The sequence below is a fragment of the Acipenser ruthenus genome, chromosome 8 (genome assembly GCF_902713425.1).
Source record: "Acipenser ruthenus chromosome 8, fAciRut3.2 maternal haplotype, whole genome shotgun sequence".
Taxonomy (NCBI): domain Eukaryota; kingdom Metazoa; phylum Chordata; class Actinopteri; order Acipenseriformes; family Acipenseridae; genus Acipenser; species Acipenser ruthenus.
Genome location: NC_081196.1, coordinates 60,343,099 through 60,367,092, shown reverse-complemented (window position 1 = coordinate 60,367,092; position 23,994 = coordinate 60,343,099). Strand labels below are relative to the sequence as shown.

Below are 23,994 nucleotides of genomic sequence, written 5' to 3'. Positions count from 1 at the left end.
AAAATCACACAGTACTGTGGGGACAAATGATGAAAAATGCAGTTAAACCTGTTTACTGGGACATGTACTCGGTCCACAATGACACACTTGTTTTTTGAGCTTAGCATTTAGAATGGAAATGTTGGGGAAAACCAAATATGCAACTGTAATTGACATCTGATTTATGAATGTGTCTGCATTATTTTAAATCTGTGCATAAAAATTACAAGCCGCAAGACAACTGCTTATTGGACAACATGGAAGGTTTTTATTGAAGGCTGAGAAGTGCAACAGTCAAGTGCAACTTAATTAAATGTTACAACTTTCATTTTTTTGTTGTTTGTTTTCGTTTCAGGAACATGCACAAAACATAAGCCTATAAACTATACGTATATGCAAAACCCCAAACACATACCAGAGTGTGGTTTTAATGTCAGCAATAGTATTGATCAACAACGGAGTGCTTCACTGGCAATAGTTCACAACGGTGCATTTATTTTCTTCAAATAATTTTAAGTGAACAACGGTTTTACTTTAGAATAGTATGCAGCCAAGAAAATGGAAAAAACACACAAGTGACTGTGATTGTTTTAATTCACTAAGCAGGTGTAAAGCTGCATTCCTCTTATAGAGCATAAAAAAGACCGTCTAAACGTGTTCAGATCAGCCAATGAAACAGCTCGATTCAATCTGTACAACCTAAATAGTTACAGTTTACTATATTACAGAGTACTTACACTACATACACAAATATACATTAGGTTAACAACGCTCATTGAACTCCAGCCTCATATTAACTGCTTGAAAAGAAGCGCTGTCAACATACAAACGGAAGGTTTGGAACGGCTAGTACGAGGGCCGTTTTCAAGTTAAATACTGAAAGATTCGTTACACCACCTTGTTCTTCGAGATTTCTCCACTCGTCCAAACGCAAACGGTGATGTAAAAGATAGGTGTCCTTTTTGTAACACCTTCCCCCATTCCAGATGGGGGAGAGGGGCTCCCCAGTTGCCTCTGGACCTTCTACGGTTCTTCACATTTGCCATCAAGAAAGTGCTTGCACCAGTCAGCCACAGCCTTGGACACGCTGTATAGAATATATATATATGTAAATGACAGGGAAGCAGCTGTGTGCATATCTCCAAGTCACGGTAAAAACAAAACACATGTACATCACTGGAGATCCACATGACGCTGCACTGGGAATCCCTGCGTATTTAACAAAGCGCTGTAATGACGCGTGCTTCCATTCCAATCCATTAGTTCCGTTGTATTCACCGTCCCTTCGTTGGATCACTTCCATTTTTACAAGCGATTGTCTAAAGTCAAAATACTTTTTTTTTCTTCATTTTTTCCTTCAAGTCAGGATGTGCAAACGGCAAATGCAATATGTCTGTAACTGGGGCACAATTGTCCTCGTTGCGTTTAGTGTTTTTTTTTTTTTTTTCCTCGACCCCCATTGTGTCCAGTCCATTGTGGAAGCGGCGGGGTGTGCTACGCTGAGGGCCCGGAGCTCTGTGATGATGGCGGGGCAGGCTGTGTCGCTGTCCCGGGCTGCTGTGAAGAGGCCGGCGGGGAGCCGCTCTGGAGCTGCGCCTGAAACTGCGCTAGCTGCTCCGGGCTGGCCAGATTCTTCAGAAGATTGTTTTCCTGCTCCAACTGCGAGTTCCTGTCGATCAGCTCCTTTATTTGTTCCTTCAAAACCTCCACTTCTTCTCTCACGGCATACATCAAGTGACTCTTCACTAGATCCTGTGCACAACAAGAACAAAAAAGATTATTCGAGTGACTTAGTACACAACTGTTTACGAACCACTGTGTTTAAAATATTATTTTCCAATTATGTGCACTGTTGTTTTACGTAAGTCAACTTTCTATATTTCTAGAAACTACCATTAGTGTCGTGTTCCTGTATCTGCCCGATCATTCATGATGTAAAGCTCGTCATTAAAATATTATGTGCTAGGGATCGTGCCACACACCACTGTGCATTACATCTGTAAAATGAACACCTACACAAACTGATCCACAGCCCAGCATTTCGTTAGCTGATGTCTTTTGTATACTGCTTGTCTTTGCTACAGCACAACACTGAAAACGCGCGTCACTGGGCAGAGCACGACAGCAGCACTACGATTACTCCCTCTTCCGTAACGTAACCGCAAAACCCGTCATAAAGAACAAAATGACCGGCCCACACACCGCAGAGCCAATCAGCGATGGAGCTATTTATAACAGGATGTTAAACATTCTGTGTTTGCCTGGCAACAGACTGCACAGCGAAGATCGCGTGAGAACGACTGTAGGCACAGATCCAAAAACAAAGAACAGCCAAGCAGGGATTATATAATACACGCACACACACGCAACTGATGTCACATACACCACGTTGCGGGTTCGGTATTCTACATAACTAGGTTTTCAACCCGCCGTTATCAGCATGTATTCCTTAGTATGTAACCTCGTTTGTCTTAAAAGTGATGTGCGCGCAAATTCATTATAACTGCACTGGCTGCATAATCTAGTAGCGCGGTTATTACGCAAACATGGTTAGAAATGCACACCTGTATTATTATTGCCTACGTTGCTATTCCAATCGCCTCTGTATTCTGTATTCAACACATTCTGCTGCATCCCCAGAGTTTATAGTCGTGACTTTAAATGCCGTTATTTAAAGCAGAAGTTTACCGTGCAACACATATCATTGTTTTAGCCAGCCTGTGTTACAAATATTCAATTATTTCTTGGAATGCAATTACTGTATTACAGTCAATATGTTTACTGCACCGTACTTACCATTGCCTGTTCAATTTTGTTGTCTATGGCCACCACACTGGCACCCGAAGAACTGAAAAAGACCAGAGATGAAAGTCAGGACAAATGAGAAGCAAGAAAGACTTTAAAACACCGTAAAATACATGCAGTACCCATATAGTAAATGCAATGCAATCTCTCCCTCAACCCAATGCACCGTTCTCATCGAACCACTGACTGAGACTTGAGCCTACAAGCACAGGCACCTGGAAATGTAAAACCTGTACAATCTTCAGACAGGCATCGGCAGCCTACTCTATTCACTGAAGCTCATTTACTGAATCCATTTCAAAATTATAACATTGTACATCCACACCAAGACCTGCTGGACGAGTGGACGCTTTTACACGACATGACAACCTGTGAAAGCACATCGCCTGCTTGTTCAGGAATTATATATATATATATATATATATAAATATATATATATATATATATATATAGCATACAGTAGCATTTATAATACCCTTTGCATAATATCAAACAGAATGTAAAATGAAAAAGGTAGACCTCGGTTTACAGCTAAAGCACATCTACAGAAAGGCTGGTCAAGCCGCTTGTGATAAACAAAACTAAACGCATATTACAAAAATGTTACTGTAGCTGTGGTAGCAACAATCTGAGACGAGTCCGCGGAAAAGGAATACGAGAAATAGAGCATCATCCCGTTTTGCACATCTACACAAAACCGTAATAAAAAAGATCTGATAATTATTATTATTTTACCTATTATCGAGTCTCACAGATGAGTTGTCTGTGCTCAGCAATGATGACAAGAAAGATATTGAAAAATGTCTCAGCTGGCAAACCCCAAGATCCATCGCCCTAGTATAACACGGAGCATTCATGCTATTCCGCCCATAAATAACACAATGCAGTAAGAAAAGATTCTCTGCTTGCTGCTGGTCAACATTCAAATTCTCCTGCGATCAGTTTTTTCAGTGGTTTTCGTAGAAAAAGCTATTTCTTTATGGAAAAGCTCGCAGATCAGTGAGACCGTTTCTCTCCAACTGCTGCACAAAGACCAAGGTCAGTTTATCTCCACTCTGCTGAAAATCTGCAGGCTGCAGGATCATTTGCATAATATATGTCAGAAAAACAGCACTAAGCGCAACCCCATTGGCCCATCGCGATATATTAAACTAATATATGTAATACCGCCCCCACCTGGCGCTCAGCCGACCTGTTTTAGTATAATTTATTCAAAGACTGCATTACAAACTGGGAAAAACCGGCTGGAAGACGGAAGAACGCCCCAAACCATTTGCAGGAATACACGACAGGACGATACAGTATATATTTAAAATACAGTACAGTAGTTCAATTGAAACAAAGAACATCTTCGTGGTTATTATTAATATTATAAGAACGAATTGTAAGAAGTTTGCTCTGATAAATCTAGACTATTGCGTGATAAAATAATAAGACACGTTTACTGCACAAGGACAGCCAGTTCTGTTCTTTAAACCGATTTATCTAAACTAGGGAACAATACATACAGCGCAATTGCTGCAGGACAGGTGCTGCTGTTTTTTTACATTAGACTCGGTAAAATATGTACCCACACTGCCACCTAGCGGTTTAAACCACGTGCTACATGTACAACATTTCCAGCTTTATCAATACACCACAATATCTGGTTACCATGAAAGCAATTTCATACCAATTCTTAAGAGATACCACATATAAACCTATTCAAATCAGCCAACTTTTTTTTCCTCCAAACTAAAAATATCTGTAATGGTGCTGTACAAAAATTAAAATGACATCTTCTGACATGCAATTGGTTAACTAAAAATAAGTATTTAGTTAAACCAGCCTGTATCTTGCAGCATAACTTCTTGCAGAAAACAAGCCTGAACCAATAGCTTTAATAAATACTATTTACATTTCTTTTTTTACGAACCTAAACCTACAAAACTGTAGAATGGCATGCCATTGAACTAAGTGTGATGCAGGTTACTCTGCCCTGTATTGCAAGAGAAGAGAGCTACACACCGCTACAGAACAAGCAACAACCGAGACAGGAATAACACATGAAAGATGAAGACATTATACAATTCATCTGATCACTCAAATGTTAAAGAATATTTGAATACTCATCTGTCAATATTCACCACAGAGCAACAAAACAATTGTCTACGACAGTGGTCCTCATATTTCAGCCCGGTCCTCAGAATATCCAGTAACCAAACATATGCTTTCAATGTCATTGCAACAGACCCGCTCCCTTAAGTTTGTAGCTAAAGTGGAGGATTTTAAATGTCAAATGTTACATAGATAGGCTACAAGCCCGAGCCCTGTTAGACTTGCTATATGTCAGACTGGTAAACCAAGGGTTTATGAAATCAGTCTCACAACTATCCACCCTAAGTGAAGCATTCTAAGGTGCGACAGAGACTGGGGAAGTTTGACCTTTTCCCTGATTTTCCATGTAAATTAATTCACAGGGGATCTTCTCCCTTGGCAATCACACAATTTAGAATGAGGTCAACAAGATAGGGGCCTCAGGGCATCTTGTCGGCCATATTATGTAAAGACAACATTTTCAGAGTGGAGAAAGGCTTTTAGAAGAATCAGCACCTGGCATTAAAACACACATACTTCTACAATGTAACCCAATGACCCCCCGCCCCCCCACACACACCACTGGTAACTGCATTCATTCCATCTAGCCTTCTGTGCAATCTCACTCATCACAAAGCTTGCTGACAGCACTCCATTTTGTTTAAAAAAATATGGCTTACAAAAATGCTGGTATTTTTAAACAGCGTAGAACTAGAAGGCAACAACCTTCTCAATATACTTATTTTTAAACAGGGTAAACTTATAAGAAACTATGTCCTGTACTGCAGGCAAACTATAAACAAACCTAACATCTTTAGGCTCCCCTCCCATTTGTTATTCAAACTCAGAAAACATATTTAAAAATCAGTGGGCAAATGCAGCCCAAGCCTGACATGCCTTGAATCCCACATGGCTGATGGAAAAAAACTCCCTACTCTCAAATAAACTGGCTTACATGCCACTGCCACTGGCAAGCCCAGAAAGTGTTGGAGGCCAACACTGTGGGCCATGTCCTTGCACAGAACAGTACACAGGTAATCCTCAATTAGCCTGAATGTGGCTGCTTACCCCATGATGCCAAGAATCCTACTAAATGGCTCAAAGTAAATAGTTATCTCTTCCGGAGTTCTCTGACGGGAAGCTGGGTGAGGCAATTATAACATCCAAAGGTAGCGAACCTCAGTTACCGCAGGCCGGCACATCACACAGGGCGAGGCAATCCCCACACAGGCGGAGGGCGGGCGCGAACCCGAGACCTCTCGCCTAAAGCATAGCGCCGATACCGCTGTACTAAAGAGCCGGCTCCGTTGCAAGGAGCGTAGATCGGGCTCATGTCTTCATGTGTCATTACGTCACCTACCAGTTCTGCTGCTGCCTTCCCCTGTGCACACTACAATACCTTTTATAAAAAGAAGATGGGGCAGTGCTTGTTAGTATGTGCTGTACTTTTCACCGATCAGGAATCTCAGATGGTGTCAGAAGTACAAGTTCAGCCACTATTAACATGAAAGCTTACTGTCCAAAAGCCTTTCTTCAGAAACCATGTTCTCAACTCAATTGACATTTCAGAAGGAAACATGCATCAATAAAAGCAAATGCTTCTGGTTAAACTGACACCCCTTTAAACCCCCATACAAAAATCCTCATGAAAATAGGATGTTTAACAAATTATAAGTACAAGCCAATGCAAGGTGGTGCATCTAAATACGATGCAGACAACTAATGGTGCAGTTAATGGTGGGAATCGGTGGGTGAAATCAGCATGCATAAATCCGAAACTTTTTTTGATACTGCAGTTCCCTTAACAAGCATGCACGTAGGCCTAAATGTTTTGAACTTTGTTCTATCATGTCATCTTTATCTAAACAGGACGTGCTAGAAAGCTGTTAAATTTCGGTTGTACAACCTGTCAAAATCTGCAAGCAAATGAATGAATGAATGAATGAATGAATGAATTCAAGTCAGTCAGTCCATAGATTCTACATCTTCAAATCACTCTTAAATTGAGTAACCCAATTATAGTGAATATAACAAGCTAATTGTCAATGTCAAATTACACAGGAAGAAAACAAACAATTTTAAAATCACACTTTATTTTCATAAAGTGCATAAAACTGCACCTAGAAGGAATTATTACTAAGCTTTTAAAAAAGCAACACAGAGTATAATAGTTAGGCTACAGTCCCTACAGTAGAATGAAATAATTACACACTGTCTCACACACACAAGTATGTACTGAAAAAGGGATTAGACCTTGTTCATTTTGAGTCATGAGTTTAAACTAGAAGAGACACCCTGTAGAACTAAACATCTAGTGTGCAGTTCAAGAAGGGTAACAATCTTCACTTCTTACATTATTCAGGTCAGAATGCAGCGAGTAGAAATAAATCCAAGTTAGTGCCCGATTGTCCCAGTGGAAAAACACAAACTAGGTCTGCTTTGTGGAGGAGTTGCATTTCAATAAGCCATCTCCCTAATTCTCTATCGTCACTCCTAGCTGTTCTCCAGACAGTGTATCATTTAGGTCATTACAAAGTCAATCCTGTTGGAATTTACTATTTCTAGATTAAAGAACACATGACTTCTACATTTGCAGATAGCAGGTATTTTGACCACAGAACAGTTGCATTAATGAAGACCCCCCCCCACTCATACAGACTCTACAGATACTTTAACATCAGTGTTTTCATGCATGCACACTTTCCCTTCACATTGGCACACCGTATTGTCCCCTGATGCTATATAAGCACTACAGTACTGCACATGCACATCTTTGTTGTGCAGCACAAACAATGCAGAATTTGAAATACCATGACGCATCGACCATATATTTGAATGATTTCCTGGTTAATAATTATTCTGCACACTATCTACCTTTAACGTATGCACTGCAGAAGCAGCAAACAAGTAGATTTTCACTGCACTTATCAAGTCATTTTTTTATTTCCTGCTTTGAAGAATACCAGTTCAAAATCAGAAAATATCCCTGCTGCTGTTTACACAGAAAGAAGTAGACGAGAGCAGCAGAATCTGCGTGTCTGTGCAGGGAGAGTCTGTGCTGTCAGAGACTTTGTAATGTCTACACCCTGTCCTGTTGGTAAAGGCAAGGATGACAACAAACCTCTGAGGCCACAATTATTTCATACCTTTGCCATGGTGTTGAGAACTATTTGCTCCACCTTGAATTTGATTATTCATAAAAGGGAGAATCTGACATAACCACATTTTCAACATTCAGTAAATCCCAAGAGAAAACAACGAAACCCCGGCCCAAGGGAATCAGGAGGAGCAGGATTAAATACATGTAGGCCTACCTGAGCTTTCTAGTTTAAGAGTTAGCTTTTGGAGCAGAAGACACATAATGTAGGCATTGCATTGGCTTGTATAGAGCAGGGATAGGACAGTCTAGTGTGCACTAAGATTTTTAATTTAAACTCTCAACTTTTAAACAAAAAAGTTTGCAAACTGGCTTATTCAATATATTTTAAACATTTAGATGACCACCAAAAAAAAAATTCTCTATAAAAACTGTAAACTCAAAAGTTCTCTATAAAATTTGTTAAACTAAAAGAAAATCTACAAAATCCATTACAAAACACACACAAAAAAAACAACAAAAAATACACACAAGCAATGTTGGTCCACTTCTTAATAAAACAAATACCTCTTCAAATGTTGTTCCAGCTCCCAAAGCAATACTTTGATGGCCATCCTGTCACAGCCTTGCACCCGAAGAGCTGTTTCTTTCATTGGTTTGGTAATCTGTTGTCCACCTCAGATTACTGAAAACACTCCACTTTCCAGAAGAGTACTGCAAGTCTGCAGCCTTGGGATTTCCACAACTGAATATCCCATGTCATGTCACACAAGAGAAAAGCAGGACAGCCTGTCCACACTCAATGCACGACTTATCCCTTCACTTGCCTTCCCGTGCAATGTGCTCTCTGGGCCTCTCCAAGGCAGGTTGTGGGTGATTGAAAGAAAATAAGCAGGACAAGCCGTGATGTCACGCAGCTCTCAAGTCATGTGACAGGATGTTACATAAACCATCAACACAGATTAAAATCTTTGATGATTAGTGATTTTACAACTCGCGGAGTTGAACACTCTCCCCACCAAATGCTGGATTCTGACAGTGTTGACTCTCTCTACAGCAACCATAGAATTAACAGCCCTGTAATTCAATTTAGTTTACAGCAATCTCAAATTCCTGTTTTATAGCACAGACCAGAGTTAACGACGCAAGTGATCAGTGCAGAGAGAATCAGTCTGCTGGGACTAAGGTGACCCGATGCTGTAAAAATAGTGAGTCTTATAGGATTTGGAGAGGGTAAATATACCTTCACATTGAAACCGGTCAGGCTTGGAGGGATTTTCTTCAGGGGGATTCTTTTATTGTTTTAATTCTTTAACACAAATGTATTACCACTGTAATGTTTGCTAACAGTGCTTTATGACTCTTACAGCTCACTGACTTCTAAAAATTAAAACCTCATGCAAGCACTGTACTGCTGTTTAGGGTGACAGCAAGAAATACAAGTAAACAAAAACAGCAATCAGACTTCAGTCTTTGGATTGTATGATACTACTTGCTTTTCCAAAGTTTGTGTTGAAAACAATATCCACATTTTATCATCAAGGGGTAAAAGATTTTTTTACTTACAGAACTGGTAAAGGAAATATACTGTAGTTCAGACAAGATGAACAGTTTAGGCTGAAGTCGAAACCTTGCAATCCGATACCTACCGCCTTACATCTAGGATTGTGCAATCTAAATATTCTAATCGGATTACAAGGCAATAAGCCATTGCAGTTTCTCAAATGACTCAGTGCTGTAGTTGACAGAATCACATTTATGCTGCACATTGAACTTCAAAAGGGTTAGGTGCGGGTGATAAACGACATATTAAAATAATGTACTTCAGTCCAGTTAATGTAGAAGTTAAAGGTTACATGCTGGAATTTGGAAAGCACCTATTTGGCGAATATAATTGGACAGTGCTCTTTAATAAATGCTGAAGATGCCTTGAAGGCCAGTTTAAAGAAAATAAGGAGATGTTATCTAACAACGGGAAGCAAATATGAACCACACACAATATTAAAATTAAAGAAAAGGTGGCTGAAGAGAGGTTCAAAATTAAGAAACCACAGGAAATAGGCCAAAGAACTGATTTCCAAAAATCCCAATAAAATGTTAATTTATTGTAGCTACTATTTAAATCAGGAAATGCTATGATGTAGTTTAAGGCTGATTCAGCATCACATCACTAGAAGACAGGATGAGGCTATGGTTTAACGCATATGAGAGTTTGGAAGTGACTGAGGCACACAAGTCATAAACACAGAGAGAGTCAAGAGCGTGAGCTGAAATTCAAAGCCATGGTCTCTTGGGTACGACTGTAGTCCCAACAAGCCACAGATTACTGGTGCCTATTTGAATGATCTAAACCGTGGCTGATGAAAATCTCTCTGAACCAACATGTATAAATCATTTTATTTCCGCAATCTCAATTCACTGAATATAGTAATGTAAACATGTGGGTCAACCACGACCCGTGGGGGAAGGCTAGCTGTATTAAAGTAGCTATAATGCTTCTGCTGTTTGGATCATTCATACAGGCCCCACTATCTTAAACTCTTCTAGCAGGTCTTAACACAACCCTGGGGGTGATATTCTTGTCAAGGAGGCGGCTTCTTTAAAAAGGCTGGTCCACTTGCGAGGGAAAGGGATATAGCATTGGACATACAGTAGCAATGGCTCCCTCTGATGATGACCTGTTCAACTGAACAAAAGTGCTCTCTATGTGTTTATACTCTGCATTACAGAGACACTGTACACCGGAGCTCTGTGTACGCATTTCATATCATGTTATAGTTTGGTCCAGTACATATTTGCCAGGATGTATATTAGTCCCTTTACAGGAGACATATGGGCTATACAGTATATCAAACTACAGCTAGTATTAGCTTCTCATCATCTTAAATGTCAAAGTCAACAGACACTTCAACTGGATGAACCCTAGCATTACAGCTGAACACCTGCACTCTACCACAGAAACGCCTAGATGAACCCTAGCATTACAGCTGAACACCTGCACTGTACCACAGAAACGCCTGGATGAACCCTAGCATTACAGCTGAACACCTGCACTGTACCACAGAAACGCCTGGATGAACCCTAGCATTACAGCTGAACACCTGCACTGTACCACAGAAACGCCTGGATGAACCCTAGCATTACAGCTGAACACCTGCACTGTACCACAAACACATGGATGAACCCTAGCATTACAGCTGAACACCTGCATTGTACCACAGAAACGCCCGGTTGATTTTCTTTTTTGTACTGCTCTGAATATGATCAGTGAAGTAGATTCTATTTGAATACCATCTATCATACTGTACAGTAACCCTTTGATTTGCAGAATACAATCACAGCAAAACAAGAATGGAAATAATGCCCAAATATCTGTGTAGTGTTCTTTTGAGTAGAGAGTATGTGTCTAAAAAAGGCAATTTACTGTAATGTGGTCACAGTCTTTTTCAATAGAAGTGGTCACCTGTCGATAAGTCAGCCCTGTGCTTCTCAGTACAAGATCCCAGCAGGTATTTCTTGGCATGCAACACAATGTGTTGGGCCCATTCTGCTTCTATTCAAGGAAGGACAATTCTTTGCACCCTTTGAATAAACAATCCAGTAAGACCTATAAAAACTTCCTCGGGGTCGCCATGGGGCTCATCCAGTTAAAGCGCTGCCGCGGAGAGTGCAGGACGAGTCACACAGCTTGGATGGCGCTAGTTCATGTCCAGGCTGTGCAAAGAGGCCGAACTTTGCTGCAGACCCCCAAGGGGGGCGTCACATTGGCTCTGACGCTTCCTGGGTGGGGGATGGGAACCCGGCAGGGTATAAAAGCGATTCTGGCCTTAGGCTTTTGAGATCGGAGGACGCTCATACACCCTCAGAATGTCCGTGTTGTGCGGGGACTCACTGTGGTGAGGAGAAAAAAACATAACTGGATATTTCAAATTGGGGGAAAATAAATAAATAATTGGTCAAAAAAAAAAACCACTCCCTCGTTGCCAAAACACCTCTAACTTAAACCCCCCTTCCTTCTGCTCCCACATCGTGTTTTTTGAATCAGCGTTTTTATAGCTCTTATATATCAGGATTAAAAGAACTCAGATTTCTGTTACTTTAAAAGTTAAAGTTTATTCAAGGTATTAAGTATTCAGTAAAAAAAAAAAAGGATTCCTACATGTGGCGTCCATTATGATATAAAACACCTAAGATACAGCTTGGGGTTAGCAAACCTCACAGCCTTATCTTCTGTAAGAGGATGGGCTACATTAGGTGGCCGAATGCAAAAACACAGTTTCTTTAACTCCCTGCTACATTCTGGCACATGTAAAAGGACGCAATAGTAATTAGGAAGGCAGTAGTGCAAGTAATATGAAACTAAACCTTGCATTAAATCGGCCAATCCAAAAAAAAAAAAAAAAAAAAAAAAAAAAAGCAGAAAACATTGAACAAATAGTAGCTGGAAATTCATGACACATGAAAGGACTTGAAGTGTGCAGGGACTGGCCTTTCATGCACTGTCATAGCCACAGAATCTGCACCAGGCAGTACTTTCCCCTCTTTTGTCTGAAATCACTGCAGCTTTTACATAAAGTGACAGATGAATCAGTGTTATGATGTAAGATGGACAAACACATTGCGTCAATCCTCAAGAAAAAACACCTCGGCCACAAACCTCTCTCCTGGCTTAATCAAGCGGTTTATTTTCTGGAAACAAACGTAATAAAACAAACACACTATACATAATGCAATAACTAAAATGATTACATTTAAAACAATAGTATTTTACAAAAGATAGCAAAACTGCTCAGACAACGAACACAAGGAATGCATGTAAAGTGAGTCCCATGAAATCAGGACTGCAAAGCCCATCTGAAATGCAGGCTGCAGCACTCTGCAAAGCAGGGGTTCTGCTACTACAAACTGCCTTACAACACCAGGCTGTCTGCTTTGCTTTTGTCATTGTTCATCACCAATGGGTTTAATGTCTCCAAAACAAACAGCGCAGTTAAGGTTGCTTTTCACTGCTCACTGTGATTATACCAGCATGTCATCTAGATCAAACTATTTCTTTTCTACAGGCTAAATGGGTATTAAGACTGGAACATACGGCTGTGATTTCACAGCATGGTGTGTGGCTTGGATTTTTATATTTAATTACTCTGATTTCTATTATAGGGTTTCCAAAGGCAACAAAAGTGATAAAAAAAAAAACCTTCAAAAACATATATAAAAAGGGGACAGTAATGAATCGCTGGTACAGTGTTGGTTTCTTTAATTGACACAAGAGGCACATAAATACCATTACATATAAAGCAATACTGCAACATGATGCTATTCATTGCTATACAGTATACTGCCCTGGTGCAGATACAGTGTGACAGACCAAAGAACTGGGAATTGAATTTCTGGTAATGGTTTTTGTTTTTGTAAAGACAAGCCGGGTTTCTCATTCCATGAAAGCAGCACGTTTTGAGCATGGACTGTTGCAGCCGAGTAGCTTCAACAGCCTGTTTTTGTAGTGTTGAAACAATTTGAATGTTTTAAAAAGTGACTGATGAAATAAAGAAATTCTCAGGAGGTTATGCGCTATAAATAAATACAATAACCCAATAAATCCATTCCCAGAGGTTTCTGTTTTTTGCTCTGTTAATTAACTCTCTTTTCAATACGGTAATCTATTTGTTCTGTTCACTCTTAATCTGTCAAACATCACAAATCATAACGTCCCGGACCGCCATGTATGCAAGGAAGCGTAACCCTACCAGTTCAAGGAACTGAATCTTACAAACCTATAACACACACACTGTAAACTACATTGTAAATGAATCTTACAAACCTATAACACACACACACTGTAAACTACATTGTAAATGAATCTTACAAACCTATTAACACACACACACACACTGTAAACTATATTGTAAATGAATCTTACAAACCTATTAACACACACACACACTGTAAACTACATTGTAAATGAATCTTACAAACCTATTAACACACACACACTGTAAACTACATTGTAAATGAATCTTACAAACCTATAACACACACACACTGTAAACTACATTGTAAATGAATCTTACAAACCTATTAACACACACACACTGTAAACTACATTGTAAATGAATCTTACAAACCTATTAACACACACACACTGTAAACTACATTGTAAATGAATCTTACAAACCTATTAACACACACACACTGTAAACTACATTGTAAATGAATCTTACAAACCTATTAACACACACACACACACACACTGTAAACTACATTGTAAATGAATCTTACAAACCTAGTAACACACACACACACACACTGTAAACTACATTGTAAATGAATCTTACAAACCTATTAACACACACACACTGTAAACTACATTGTAAATGAATCTTACAAACCTATTAACACACACACTGTAAACTACATTGTAAATGAATCTTACAAACCTATTAACACACATACACTTACTGTGGTATAGTATTTAAAATGCTGGTTTTATTTCCCATTACTTCATATAGAGGCTAGGCTACATACACCTGTGTGTGATGTCAAATCACATGGTCCTGGGCTTATCTGCTCTCGGATATAAAATGCATGCAATGCATAAATCCAAGTAATCTTCATCACTAACCCTTCCTTAGGCAGATCTTATGCGCTCTCTCACTCAAACATAAGTGTATACGCCCTTCAAGACGAGAATACAAAAGGCTACATGGATGGAAATACTGTAATACTGCACAGCAGTTTGATCCATTCCTGATTTTACTAGTAGTTTAATAAGACACATCTGAGCTTGTTACCTGTACCAATCAAGATCGTCATAAAACATGGAATGGGTGAAACTGCTATGCAATAGGAGTCTCATTTCCATCCCTGGGCTATGTTAATAAAACAAAGTTGCACAAAAGAAAAGATAAACAACTTGGGAACGTGACATGAACAGCACTGTCCCATTAATACCATTTCCTTTTCCTACTACTCAGTGAGAGGTACTGTGCCCTGGATTACAAACTGTCTATTTACAGATTTATGTATATGGCTGGAGCCCTGAAATACAAATGCGCTACATATAGACATGTGTTCTGTCAAAAACGGCACACCTTTTACAACATTGTAAATATTGCAAAGCTTATAAAGGCATACTGAAAATCCTTCAGACATAAGGGCAACATCTCTCGATTTGAAATGTAAATGGTTGCCTAAATGTGTTTACTACAGCATTGTACAGTAAAAAGGCACTTTTTCTACTCCTGCTCATAGCAGCACAGATGTCCCCTGCAAAGCCCTTCACTTGTAACACAAAACTAAAATACATTATTCTGGTGTGTCAAGATCACCCCTTTACAGACCCGTCAAGCCTGAGAAACAAAAAAACAAAAAAAACATGAAATGGCTAAAGACATTTGGAGAAAGGTGGAAAGCATACTACTTTATAGGACCTACAGAAATGCAGGTATGTATGCATGCATGCATAAGAAAAAGAAAAAACAAAACTGCAGTCATTATTTTACAGTGTACCTGCATCAAAGACCACACCAACCGTCTTTTTAAAACAGATTTAAAGAACAAAGTAATAAAGTGTAAATTCAGCCATGTCTTAGCAAGCAGAAAAAAAGTTGAGCTTTTATACAGAAAACATTAGTATAACCAATAACTACTGAAGCTACACACACCTCACATGAGTTTTATATATAATTACAGCACCTCTCCCTCCACCATGAATGCAGGAACAGTAAAGCCAGATTACACTCCACCAGTCTGTTCATTAAGAATGCCTCTGTGCTGGGTTAAATGGGTTTGTATTTAAAGTAATCAGTAATCACGGGATAGTCTGCAAATTTAGAATAGCAGGGACCAATCAATGGAAGACCCCTCTAACCCTGGACCCTTCTATTACTCAGGAACACTACTCGTAACCCCATTGTAACTACACTAGCACACAACAGCCCAGTACATCTAGGGCATGTTAACATTATATTCTAATCTTTAAATCAAGAAAAACATTTTTTATTCTTAGCTTAATAAGATGTGCAGCTGCATGTTCAAACCCTATTATTTACAGCCAGGCTGATGAGCTGCATTATAGAAAACACAACAGCAGCAGAAACAGAAACGCCACAGAAAGCAGCCATTCCACAGTAAGAAGACTTGCTTCAGCTGCAAGGCAGGGCCAATAGACAAGGCTTGAAGCAGCCTTTTGTAGTCTGCTCAGTTGAGGTGTAATCATGCTGTGAAGCACGGACTGTCTGAACTCAGGGCTGTCATTTGGTGACTAAAGTGGTTGGTGAGAGGTGCTAAGGAGGATGCAGGGATGAATCGTCGGCTGTGCTGCAGACAGGGGACTGGATTCCAATCTTCAGCAGGCACGGCCTTGCTGGTGTGAAAGGGTCTGGAAAGCCAGTGAAGAGCGGAAGTCTGTGACTGTGTTCACAATAACATTCGACATCCATGCTACAGAATACAGCTCCTTTGCTGGTGCCCCTGTCCGTCTGTGTGGATTTAATACTTTCGTTTCAAATAATGGCTTAATCCGGGGCGATTCTGTCATTCAAAGTAAGAACTTCATTTGTAAACTCCATTCATAAGCCTGTAGCGCATCTGTTGTGCTGGCATTTACTGTGAACATTCACTGTCCTAATTCCAGGGAGACCATCTGCACTACAGTACATGCACCAGCATTATGAAGTTTGTTTATTACAGAAACCAAACGCATTGGACCACAGGAGGCTGCTTAGCATCACACCTCCTTGGAGTCCTCTTACATTTCTCTTTTCATCAGGTATGCAGCTCCATAGTTTTTATCACATAATCCCTCCAATGCAATGCCTCCTGGCTGCTTATCATGAAAAAAGTTCAATATGTTTTGGTTGAATTTGAGAAAAAAACACATAATGGATCGATAAAATAAAATCTAATAGTTACAAATTTATTTAAAACAATAATGTAGCATCGTTCATGTTTTCCAGACACTTTTCTTTTCTTTCTTTTCAGTAATCTCTGTAGCCAGTGAAGGCTTACTTAACTATCATACCACACACCACATGGAATGGTGCCAGTTCTTTAATCAAATCAAATATATGTTATTGATAATCTTCAAACAGCTGGTGCACACATAGTTTAGTTTAATTACTCTCTACAAGGGAAGAGGAGCAGACCAGATCAGACAGGGAAGTTGTGTGATTTAAGGTATTGATGATTTTTTTCTGAAAACCCCAGAGAAGCAGAAAGCTGGCTTCCACAGCTGGGGGGCTCAATCCCAATCCCTGGCACAAGAACAAACGCTGCGTTAGTATACCGTAGAGGCCCCTTTTTCTTTTCATGCTTTTAGAAAATTATGCAGCTTGCCTTCAAGCTGCAGAGTGGCTCATTTCTTAAAGAGGCTATTTTAACTACATTTTGTGCACATTTTGGAATTCAGTGAGAATGTAACATTTTCAAATACATCTTTTACACATCCCTTTCTTGTCCAATCAATATCTCCTGTTCTAAAATAATGCACGGTTCGCCAATTAGATCACTGGTCTGTAATCATGTGGCAAGCCTGCGCTAAATGCAGGTGCATTATTGTCTTGAATACCAATCGTTTTGCTGGCCCTACACATTAATTTTGTCCTCAGTGTGTCGTCTGTGGTGATATACTGGCTAATGACATTTATTAAAAACAAAAGTGCAGCAGGAGAAATTAGTACCAACAAAATTTAAAGAGAAAATGAAGATAATAAGATGATCCATTTTACAAAAGGTACCAGGCATGTGTGTTTCTTTGTTTTGTTTGAACACCAGAATTAGGTGTGGTGTTCTATGCAAGGGATGACATCTGTACACAAGGCAAGATGTACTGGAATTTTAGCAAATAATTCACTGTGACTGGTTCATTTCTGATGTCTGGTGTATAATCCACTGTGACTGGTTCATTTCTATTGTGGCAGTGGGGGGCCTCCATGTAAAAAAGTAATTGCCTTGGTAGGGCGTGATTCAAAAAAGGTGCACTCACTGAGCTACAGTATGAGGGGGAGCTCCATCCTCCGTTAACTGTCATTTAGCACCGAGTTTTAAAAGAGGCAGCTGGCAGGTTGCAACAATGTGTGTAAATAGCAGCTTTCTTTCAATAACAGAAACTAGCACACTAGCAGGTTCCATGGCATGTTCATGCTAGCAACAAGATGGTGTGCACTCACAACAGTTAATGCTCAAGTTACTTTTCTGTGAAGGGCGGCGCTGAATGGAATTCAGAAAGCCGGAAGATTCTTCTTTATTTATTCATTTATTTTAAAAGACATCGGAGGCTTTGCTGCTCGCTCTGCTTGTTCTTCAGTGCATGATAACAACCTGCTTTCTTCAATGTTCCACACCTTGTATGGGTCCCACAGCTACAGCTTTTCATCATGTCAGCCCAGAGTGAATTTCAGATCCCTCCAATCAATAACTACTCAATAACCCTAGTGACCTACAAAGGAGGGTGTGTGGTCCAGTGGTTAAAGAAACGGGCTTGTAGCCAGGAGGTCCCGGGTTCAAATCCCACCTCAGCCACTGACTCATTGTGTGACCATGAGCAAGTCACTTAACCTCCTTGTGCTCCGTCTTTCGGGTGAGACGTAATTGTAAGTGACTCTGCAGCTGATGCATAGTTCACACACCCTAGTCTCTGTAAGTCGCCTTGGATAAAGGAGTCTGCTAAATAAACAAATAATAATAATAATAACTACTGTGCACAGTGATTGTCACAGCTCCCCTTAAAACATCATTTCAAGTGGAAGGTGGGCATTTGTTGTTGCCAACCCGACTTCTCATTGTGCACTTAGAGCCGTTTACCTGAAATGGTCTTAAAAGCAGCACAAGAACCACGTCCACCCTCAAATTACTACTGTTTCAAGTGCGCATATCAATTGCCGTACAGTAGGACTTTTCTTTGTGAGCTCTAGCAAATTCTTGTTACTTGGTGACCAGAAATCCTGGTTAGAAGAAACAACTAAGGCTAAAAATGTGTCTGCAGAAGATCATGTAAAGCAGAATTCAGCAGGAGTTTTACACAGCGATGGAGGGAAGCTCTTCTGTACGTCCTGCAACGGTACTGTAGATCACTACTGAGAATCAGCTGTTGACAGGGATTTAGATTCAAGTATTCACTGAAAGAGAAAGGTGGAAATCCAGAGCAGTACTGTGACTGCTTTACTTGAAAAGAAACAAAAAAACAGGACTTCCAAAAGTCCACTGAAAACCGTGAAGCACGAAACACATTACATTTTGACCTGACAGAGGCATTTGTTTGCGCAAACATCCCTCTTGAAAAATTGGACAACAAAAAGTTACGGAATTTCTTCAGACTGAGTGTAGCAAATGGAGGAGTGATTCCTTCATCAGCCCAGCTGAGACATGAATACTTACCTAAAGTTGCCGAGTATCACAAGCAGGAGATTATGGAATTGGCAAAACAGTGTGGTTGCTTGTCAGTGGGCACTAAAGAGTTGACTGATGCCCAAGATATGGGTTACACATTGTATTTGTGTTGAACATGCATCCGACGTACTAGAACTGAAAGCTGTCCTTGCAGATACACTTTACCTACAGGCTGTTAATTACAACACTGATTCACAAGCTATTGTAAAGTGCTTGAATAACTTTGACATTGATTTTGATGTCAGTGCATTTATCTCTATATTTGATGTTTAAAAAAAAATTCTGTACACACAATTTATAAAATAGTTCTGTGAACATTCCGCGAAATACGATACTTAACCCGTGACACTGCCGTGAATTTTAAAGAAAATTTATGACCAGGTTGCAAATATAATCAAACTTTATTAACTTGACACATGACTAGTACTGAGCCTACAGGTACAGTGCTAGATAACTACTGTATAGCTACAGACTCAAGATTGAATGTACTTTTTGCTTCAATTGGGTATATCAAAATATCTAAATTCCATGTATTTCAGGTCAAACTCATTTGTACTCGCACACTGTGGCAAGAATCCTCAGAAGGGTCTGAACTAAGAAAACAGCAAAGTCAAGCACAAAATGGCCAGTTATGTATGTTCTCTGCTATCTGGTAAAACAGATCTGAAATGCAATCACTCATGCTACAGTAACTGCGCTAGATTCATCCAGGATATCACTACTGCCCTTTAATCAGCCAAGGACAAAATCAACAAGCATACCGTAAAACCTCAAATAAATAGCCTGCACTTTTGAAAAATAAAGGTGACACTACTTAATTGGGGGGGTAATGGTGGCAATCTAGTTAAATGGTACCATTTCTGGGAAGCAGAGTACAAAGCCCAGAGTTAGGTACGAGTCTGTGACTACGCTGGAATTGTAAGCATCGAACAAGCTGCCTTGCTGAGGTATGTGGAGTAGTGGTTAGGGCTCTGGACTCTTGACCGGAGGGTTGTGGGTTCAATCCCCAGTGGGGGACACTGCTGTTGTACCCTTGAGCAAGGTACTTTACCTAGATTGCTCCAGTAAAAACCCAACTGTATAAATGGGTAATTGTATGTAAAAAATAATGTGATATCTGTATAATGTGAAATAATGTATAATGTGATATCTTGTAACAATTGTAAGTCGCCCTGGATAAGGGCGTCTGCTAAGAAATAAATAATAATAATAATAATAATAATGACACAACGCTTTAAATATAGAAATAATAGGACATGTGTATCCAGTGGCTTTTCATGGATGCAACACTGTGAGTAGAACTGGGCAAGCTCCCAGCAAACATGTGTGGGGAATGTTTACAGCACAGGTCAGGAACAGCAGGCCTGGCATGAGATTACCAGTGATCAGGAGTGTGTGAATACAGTGCTGCAATAATGACACACAAGAGCATAGGAACATGCTGCCATCTACCTTTTAGAAATGTGACTGGCATTGTCAAGACACCAGCGTAATGCAGATTTATTACAGAGGTGAAGACCAAATCCTGCGTGTAAACCATCTTTAAAGGGAGTCGATACCTGGCAATGAGCCACTTCTGAAAAAGAGCCCCAGAACTACCAAAAGCCATTGAGACAACAGTATACGGTAAGTACTAGAAAAACAAGCCGCTATCAGGACAGAAGAATCTCTTTCCTTTTGCTCACACATAACTTGTAAAATTAATTCAAGGTAGAAAAAGTTTAAAAAAAAAAAAAAAAAAAAAAAACTTAAACAAAACAAGAAATTTAGGGACCATTTCTTTAAGGTTTCTGCCCTTTGATTACAGGCTATCTAAATGTTCTGCACTAACGTGTCTCATGCAGGCAAATCTTCAGCTAACATGTTGTTCCAGCTGCTGCAGAGTATTATTCACCATAAGCTGCACATGCAAACAAGGAACATCTTTTGAAAAAGTAGAACAATGACAATCACAATCACACAAACTAAGGAAAATAGGATGTGGTTAGTTGGTTATGGAAACTGCTTTGCATTTACTTTTTTACAATCTAAAAACCAGTCCTTCAGAGGAGGGGTGAAAACGGATGGTGAGATTATGGAACATTTTAAATGTTATGATTGTAACATTGTAATTGTATGCTAGTACAGCAGGGTGAGTTATAAAAGGTTTTCATTCTATTCAGGAGAAATGTTTTGACTAAAAAGTCTTTTTAAGATCAATCTAAAAACCAAAGTTAATTAAATCAACCTTAAAATAATGACAAATCTCAAGCTGTAGAAGAGTCTCCCCCTACATTTTATGCTAACTGCAAATCCATAGGAAGTGCAGTCCCTCCACATAAAACACTAAAGACAGTAGTTTTTCCCTGGCAGTCTAGTGATTGATTTAATGATATAAGTGAGGTCAGGTGAATCAGACCCAGGTCTTCAGCACAGTAACCAGAACGAGTGTAACGAAATACAGGCACCAGTGAAGCATCCCTTTAATACAGCATTTATCACAAAGCTTGTTTTTTTTACTGTATATACCCGAGACCCAGCTGTCTTCTCGAAAGCCACCAGATACAGAATGGGTTTTATTCACATGTCAGATTATATATTACTTGAAGGGTAACTTGTATTCTGTTTTTAAATTTTATCCTGGCCTAAGAACTGCCATTTTCCTGTTATTCTGTTACAATATACAAATACAGGATGTGCATTTTAGCAATATTTAGGAGTAGCTGTAATAGCTGTAACATAGGAACGTATTTGCAGATCAGCCACACACGCCTTGCCATGATTTACTGAACAGTACAATACCCTATTAAAACAGGTCACAAATGTACTGAGATTACTTTGGGGCACACGTCAATGATAAAGCTGTGACGTGGAGGGGTTTAGTATAATCTGGATTTATAGGAGTGTCTCTGGTTTAACTCCATGCCTGGATAATTTGGTTGGGTTTCATTTTTCCCTCTCTACACAGATTTCCATGATCTTGTCTGTCACTGTGACACTCTGCTGCAAGAAACAATTCTGTTTAAATGATCTACTGGAGCAGAGCAGTACAGATCAGAATTTAAAAGAAGGAGCCACTATACTGTAGTTCAACTTCCCAGCAGTGTTCAGCTGAGAAAGGCTCCTGGCTCCATGCCTGTATCTGACCACTGGGCTGCGCTGCTTGGGTAGACTGTAACACTGCATTTGAAATTGAGATTGTTGTAAGAGGTCCTCTGTTTGCTGCCTATGCTGGCAGTGTAGTAGGAGACTGGGATGCTGGCAGGTTTAACCCGGTCACAGCACTGCATGCTACAATATTCAACACTCCACTGCACAGGCTGCACTGCAAGCAGCAAAGCAGCAAAGTAAAAAAATATATATACACTACCAGTCAAAAGTTTTAGAACACCCCCATTTTTCCAGTTTTTATTGAAATTTAAGCAGTTCAAGTCCAGTGAATAACCTGAAATGGTACAAAACTAAGCGGTAAACTGCCAGAGGTTAAAAAAAAAAGTTTAGGTTACCAAAAACTGAAAAATAATGTACATTTCAGAGTTATACAAAAAGGCCTTTTTCAGGGAACAAGTAATGGGTTAACAACTTACAGCTGTTATGCAGCAATGGAAGTAAATTAAGCCTTGAAAGTTGATGCTAACAATTCCTACAGGTGTCCCAACTTCTGTTGATTACTTACAAACCCTCTGTCTGTATAAAAGCAGTGTTGGAACAGACTGTGTTACTACACCCTCTTAAGCATTATTTGGACAGTATTGTACTGCAGGAAGTAGTATATTGCTCTCATAATGGCGAGAAAAAGGCAATTAACAAAGGAAGACAGACAGACCATTATAACCCTTAAAAGTGTAGGTCTTTCCTTTAGAGAAATTGCAAAGAAAGCCAAGGTGTCAGTGAGTACAGTTTCCTACACCATCAAAAGGCACTTGGAAACTGGAGGAAACTCTGACAGGAAGAGGTCTGGCAGACCCAAAGCCACAACAGAATCAGAAGACAAGTTTCTGAGAGTCAACAGCTTGCGTGATAGGCGGCTCACAGGACAACAGCTTCAAGCACAGCTTAACACTGGTCAAAGTAAGCAAGTCTCAGTTTCAACTGTGAAGAGAAGACTTCGAGCTGCAGGTTTGACAGGTCGAGTGGCAGTAAGAAAGCCATTGCTAAGATGGCAAAATAAGAAAAAGAGGCTTGCCTGGGCCATGAAGCACCGCCAGTGGACTACTGAAGACTGGAAGAAGGTCTTATGGACCGATGAATCAAAATCTGAAATCTTCGGTTCATCACGCAGGGTTTTTGTACGCCGTCGAGTAGACGAAAGGATGGTTCCTCGGTGTGTAACACCAACTGTCAAACATGCAGGAGGAAGCGTGATGGTCTGGGGCTCTTTTGCTGGATCCAGAGTTGGCGACTTGCACAGAGTGGGTGGCACCCTGAACCAAAACTGCTACCACAGCATTTTGCAGCGCCATGCAATACCCTCTGGTATACGCCTAGTTAGTCAGGGGTTCATCCTACAGCAAGATAATGACCCAAAACATACCTCCAGACTATGTCAGAGCTACCTTAGAAGAAAAGAACAAGACGGTAGGCTTCAAATCATGGAATGGCCAGCACAGTCTCCAGACTTAAACCCCATCGAGCTGGTTTGGGATGAACTGGACAGAAGGGTGAAAGCA

At 39.9% G+C, this 23,994-nt stretch overlaps 1 protein-coding gene across 4 annotated transcripts in view; it reads right to left on the bottom strand.

Annotated features, from left to right (window-relative positions):
- Window positions 1-224: 224 nt before the first annotated feature.
- The window catches only part of LOC117407281 (TSC22 domain family protein 1-like), a 62,053-nt gene continuing 38,283 nt past the window's right edge, over window positions 225-23,994 (bottom strand). Inside the window, exons 1-3 of one of the 4 annotated variants that reach the window (XM_059029406.1) lie at window positions 8,525-8,813; window positions 2,776-2,827; window positions 225-1,731 (exon numbers count right to left, since the gene is read on the bottom strand). In XM_059029406.1, the coding sequence (XP_058885389.1) occupies window positions 1,474-1,731; window positions 2,776-2,827; window positions 8,525-8,610 (396 nt within the window). In that variant the 5' untranslated portion in view covers window positions 8,611-8,813 and the 3' untranslated portion in view covers window positions 225-1,473. Of the gene's footprint in view, window positions 1,732-1,995; window positions 2,168-2,775; window positions 2,828-3,519; window positions 3,846-8,524; window positions 8,814-23,994 lie in introns of those variants that run through there. The other 3 variants (XM_034012101.3, XM_034012100.3, XM_034012102.3) reach the window with 3 other exon arrangements.